Here is a 5594-nt window from a genome sequence, read left to right as displayed (position 1 = left end):
GGGGGGGGCGTGGAGGGATTTTTTGGGTTTTTCTTTAGGGGTGTCTAGATCTAAATGCAAAATAGCTTAATTACTGCCGAAGGCGACCAGTCTTGTTTTCTCTCAGACCTTTTGAAGACATTAAATTTTCAAATGAAGTATAGTCCGGGAATTTTGCCCCAACCACAATTGAAGTATCTGAATATTCAGACGTCTAAAAATCTCTAGCTCTAGAAATTGAATTCGATGCAAAAAATGCTTCTGCCCAGTCCTCACAAAATGAAAGATGACACCGAACTCTCACAAATGATCAAAAAATCTCGACGCACCCGTTCGGAGAAATAGAGGTCAAGTTTATTTTCCCGAGCGTTCGGAAAAATAGTCACTTTGATGCTTAGATTTAATTTAGATCTAGATCTAGATCAACTGCAGCATTGTCACACAAAAGTAGAAGTAGAAGTAAGGTGCTTACTATTTAATAGGCTACTATCTGTTCAATCTGCAGTTTGCTTGTTTTGCTTAGGCCAATATATATATATAATAACTCGACTGTGAGAAAGAAGTGCCAAGTCGTCGGAAAAGTTCTAGTTTTCTAACTGACTGGAAAGGGTCCACTGTATGCTACCACCTTGTCCCGATGTTGTCTGTCTCATTTTCCAACCCACTGCTAATAAAAAGAGAAAAAAGTAAGACACTGCAGCTCATTCCCTCATACATCTTCTTGATCAATCTCACGAACTTGTCAGGTATTCCGTAGTGACACATGAGCTTCTGTGGAGTCTTTATCTAGGCTGTCAAAAGCTTTCTAGTAGTCAACAAAGCTAGCATACAAGGAAGAGTTCCACTCTGTGGACTGCTCCAATATTATCCTCAAAGTTACAATCTGATCTGTGCATGATCTCTTTTTAGGAAATCCTGCCTGCTCCTCTCTTAGTTTTACTTCCACGGCTTCCTTCAGTCTTTCCAGTATGGTATGACTTAAAATCTTTCCTGAAATAGACAGGAGCATGATTCCTCTGTAGTTCTTACACTCATGCTGGTCTCCTTTCTTGGGTAGTTTCACCCGCAATCCCTCTCTCCAATCCTGTGGAAATTCTTTGCTGTCCCATATCTTGCCAATGATTCCATGAAGAATCCCTGCCGCAGTGTCGAATTCTGCCTTTAGAACTTTCGTGGGAATTCCATCTGGGCCGGCCGCCTTGCCTGCTTTCTGGTGTCTTATCGCCTCCTTGATCTCTGAACTGGGCTTTTCTTCATTCACCCCAAGATCAATCTCTGCTGGTGAAATGTCAAACTTTTTTTTCTGGCTTTGGTCTGTTCAGTAGCTCTTTGAAATGTTCCTTCCAACGTTCTTTCTGTTCATCTGGATTTGTGAGAAGTTTTCCCCCTTTATCTTTAACTGGCACACATCTGCGTTCCTGTATCTGCCTGCAAGTCTCTTGGTGGTTTCATACAGTCCTCTCATATTCCCTGCCCCTGCTGCTTCCTCTGCCTCGCGTGCCTGGTCATCTACATAGTTTCTTTTGTCTTTCCATATGTTGACTTTTACATCCTTCATTGCTTTGGTGTATTCTTCTTGGGCCTTTGCTTTGGCTGCTCTTGTCTTGCTCCTGTTTACCTGATCCTTTTTCCTTTTCCCGTCCTCTATCTTCCTCAGAGTGGTGGCAAATATCCACGGCTTGTTCTCACATTTCCGTTTCCCCAGTACCTCTTGACACACAGTGGTCCAGCCTTCTTTTATTGCCTCCCATGTTTCGTCTGCACTGCTATCCTCGCCTAGTGTTTCCAACACTTGGAAACTGTTCTTAACCGCTAAATTAAACTCCTCTTTTGACGATGGCTCTCTCAGAAATTCCACGTTGTACCGGCACCTATGATTGACTATCCCTTGTCTTTACTTTAGTTTTAGTCGGATTGTTGAGATGAGCAGATGATGGTCAGAAGCTACGTCTGCACCCCTGTAAACTCCAACATCCCTTATTGATCTCCTGAATTTCTTGTTGACACATGTGTGGTCAATCTGGTTTTCAGTTTGTTGGTCTGGAGACACCCTTTTTGCTTTGTGTATCTGTTTATGTGGGAAAACAGTTCCTCCTATCATGAGCCCATTTGCTGCACATATCAAATAATTCTCCTTTCTCGTTTCTGACTCCAAGTTTGTGTTTCCTCATGATTTCCTCAAAGCCTACATTGTCGCTGCTAACTTTAGCTTTGAAGTCTCCCTTTACAATCAAGATGCCCTTCCTTCTCACCTGATCAATAGTATTTTGTAGCATTTTGTAGAAAGTCTCTTACACATCCTGGCCCTTATCATTGGTGGGGGCACATCCCTGGATAATATGAAGGTTGATGTCTTTCTTCTGTGGACAGAATTAAGCTGATATTTAATTGGTTGGACCCTCTGCTTTCCATCCTATCAAAACTCGCTTGGCCTGTGTTGATAACAGAATACCTACTCCTGTATGTGGCGAGTTTTCCTCCAGATGTCCAGAGTAGAGAATTGTTTCTCCTGAAGCTAGTTGGCACTCCCCTGCATTCGTCCATCTCGTCTCACAGAGACCCAATATGTCCAGTTGGTAGGCCTCCATCTCTCTTGCAACCTGCAGTGCCTTCCCTGCCTCGTACATTGTATGAACATTCCAGGTGCAAAGTCTTGTGGTTCTTCTGGTCGACAAGAGGTTTCTCGGCTTGGTGGCTTCCTTTCGGCTTTCACCACCCTGCGTCAGTCTACCCTCCATATTCTCTCCTCTTTTCGGTGATGAAGGTCCTCCATCTTCCAGAACTGGTGGTCGTGTTGTTTTTGCTGTTGATTTTTTTGTAGCTGCTTTTTTGTTTTATGGGAAAGGGCTGCTAACCCTTTGCCCAACCGACCTTAGTTGCCTTCTACGACATCCGCGGTACGGATACAGTGGTCCTATTCTTTTGCTCCCTTGTCTTTTGGACAGGGCCCCGAGAACCACACGAGTGACATGGGGTGCTATTAGCTGGAAATACTGTACAAGATCTAGATAAAGAAAACACATGGACCAAAAAACAAACTGTTCTTGCTAAAACTATGGTTTTGACGCAGAACTATAATTCATTAAATGTTCGAGACAAGCCAAATCATTCGAATTACTATTTCAGGCCCCACCCAGGAAAACAGTTCTGCTGTCAGGCCTGGTATATTTATGGTATCAATCATTCTCATAATAATCATCAACGCTGATTGTCAAGTTCAGAACATTTTTTGTTTGTGGTCAGGCGACCTAAAGAAAAAAGAAATTGTTGAGTTATTTTTCTCAGGATACATGTATTGTCTGGAACTGGTGGCTCATAGCTGGAAATCAAAGCCTTTATAATCGCTCATGTACGTATGATTGTAAGCCCTGAATATGCCAGATAATCATAATGCTGTGTGTAATGATTGTTTGCAAAGTTTTATCTTGTGGAATGTTTAGAAATTTTTTTTATTATGCTGGAGTTGGTTTTGCGACCAATGATTAGAAACTCAAATGTCCTTATTGTCCTCTAAGAAAGTTCCTTTCTTCAGTGTTTAGATTGATTTGTATTTTGTTATTACACTAATTTTTTTTTATATACTCAATAAACAAGTAGGCTCCATACTGCTATTTAATGTTTCTAAATCAGGTAATAATTATAGATCTATATTTTTCATCTTGCAGGCATACGGTCAAGTAGATACGGTTGTTGACTATTTCTGTGTTTGGTCACCTTGCTTCTGGTCTTTGCTTGAAGAAAAAACTGCCACTGTCACAGCATGAGTGCAGCATCAGATCCAGTCATTGTCAATAATTTTATTGATGGAGACTTCTGCGGCACAGATGAATACCTGGACAGCTTTGACCCTTCGACGGGTCAAGTCTGGGCGAAAGTGTCAAACAGTTCCGCCAAAGATGTTGACAAGGCAGTGGAGGCGGCTCAGAGGGCATTCCCAGAGTGAGTTGCAAGCTACATAGAGAGATTATTATTCTACGTGTCTGTACTGTAATGGCAGTTGGCCTATATTATATATTTTAATATTTATCTCTTTTCATGAATTGTTTAATGTCTGGTTTATTCTTATGTTTTATGTAAAATGTATGTGACAACCACAGCTCTCGGGGCCATGAAGTATCAAGGTTTTGTTTTTATGTTTAGGATCTTATGTAATACAGTTGTAGACTCAGTCTTGAAAATTTTCATTTTCTAGTGGTAATCCTTTTGATACTATGTATAGATCTATGAGTCTATTCACCATTTAAATTTATGCAGCTTGCAGAGTTTTGCAGGTACTGTATTTCTAAAACTGATTCGTGCTAAGTTACTGTTTTCATGAAGTAATTACTGTAATTTGCCTTCTCTGTTTTTTTAGCACTTGTCTTACTATCTACAATTTAATCAAATAATCAATGGAAGCAGAAAGAATTTTCCAAATTGTGGCCAGGCTGTTTTTTTCTTGCTGGAGCCTTGGACTCAATGATTGCCCCCCCCCCCCCCCCCCCCCCCCCTCCCCTTAAGTTGACCTACCCTGTTTAATGGTATGCAGATCTGGATAAAATAATACACAGGCCACATGAATACATGTACACACAAGTAACTCCGGACTCCAAGACTCAAGTGAACGAATGCGCACACTGGGACAAGTATGTGAAGGCCTAACACTAACATGTTACTTTTATATTATATCCTAGTTACATCAGGCAGCTAAAGAGAGACTGCTGTGTCATTAAGTGGGTTGGGGGGACAGATGACAGATTGCAAAAGGCAAACAGTTAGGCGAGGGCCTACGCTATCAAATGCGATGTCACGTCTCACTTGATGGCCACGTCAGTTTTTTACTTTAGGCCCTTGGCCTAGGCTATCATTTTATCAGATAACGGGGGAATGATGCGTTTTTGAAAGGATTGTTGTACATTGAATGGATCAGTAGTGAAAATATCAGAGCTGCGCACTTTCGAAGCGGGTTGTTGGAAGGCACCACTGGTAGGCTCTACTTCTTCACTTTCCCTTCCCGCTGTTGTTTCTGTCTGCCCGTCTTACTTTTGCCAGCACTAAATGGCCTTTATAGTGTCGATGTGCTTCTCTTTGCTAAAAAAACAACAACAACCAACCAACCAACCAACCAACCAACCAACCAAACAAACAAATCACTTACGGAAAAAACACACCAAAATCAGGCACTATTTATTAGAGTCACACTTTGTAAAACAATAGGCTAGCGATACAATTTGATTACTGAATTAATACCAATACATGTACCATCAATCAAGAGATTCAGGCTAATTAGATTCTATTAGGCCTATATTCTCCTCTGCATTTTGCTGGACCAGCAAATATCTATTTCATGTATATTATGGTTGCATTAGATTTTTCATTGTGTTGTCTTGTTACAACTCACGACGTATCTGAGTTGTAGCCATTTTCTAGTTTAGTTTTAGTAAGAGTTTTACGGCACTTGCAACGCAATAAGGTCATATAAGTGCCGAAGAATAGATGTGTTACAGGAGAGTAACCTACGCAAAAAAGAAGGCGGGGAGATAAGGACGACAGATATTTGATAGGAAAAAAGGAGCAAACCACACCAGAGCACCTGCCAAACACCCACAGCCATTTTTTGGCGCAATAATGGTTAT

General features: G+C 41.2%; 1 protein-coding gene across 1 annotated transcript in view; it reads left to right on the top strand.

Moving 5' to 3' along the window:
* The window catches only part of LOC101849560 (2-aminomuconic semialdehyde dehydrogenase), a 28615-nt gene that overhangs the window by 9776 nt on the left and 13245 nt on the right, over positions 1 to 5594 (top strand). The window contains exon 2 of the mRNA XM_005105676.3: positions 3645 to 3918. Coding sequence (XP_005105733.1) covers positions 3740 to 3918 — 179 coding nt within the window. The 5' untranslated portion in view covers positions 3645 to 3739. The remainder of the gene's footprint in view (positions 1 to 3644; positions 3919 to 5594) is intronic.

This window comes from Aplysia californica, unplaced genomic scaffold, assembly GCF_000002075.1.
Source record: "Aplysia californica isolate F4 #8 unplaced genomic scaffold, AplCal3.0 scaffold00485, whole genome shotgun sequence".
NCBI classification, from domain to species: domain Eukaryota; kingdom Metazoa; phylum Mollusca; class Gastropoda; order Aplysiida; family Aplysiidae; genus Aplysia; species Aplysia californica.
The sequence above is the reverse complement of the archived record's forward strand: the minus strand, read 5'-3'. Positions and strand labels throughout refer to the sequence as shown.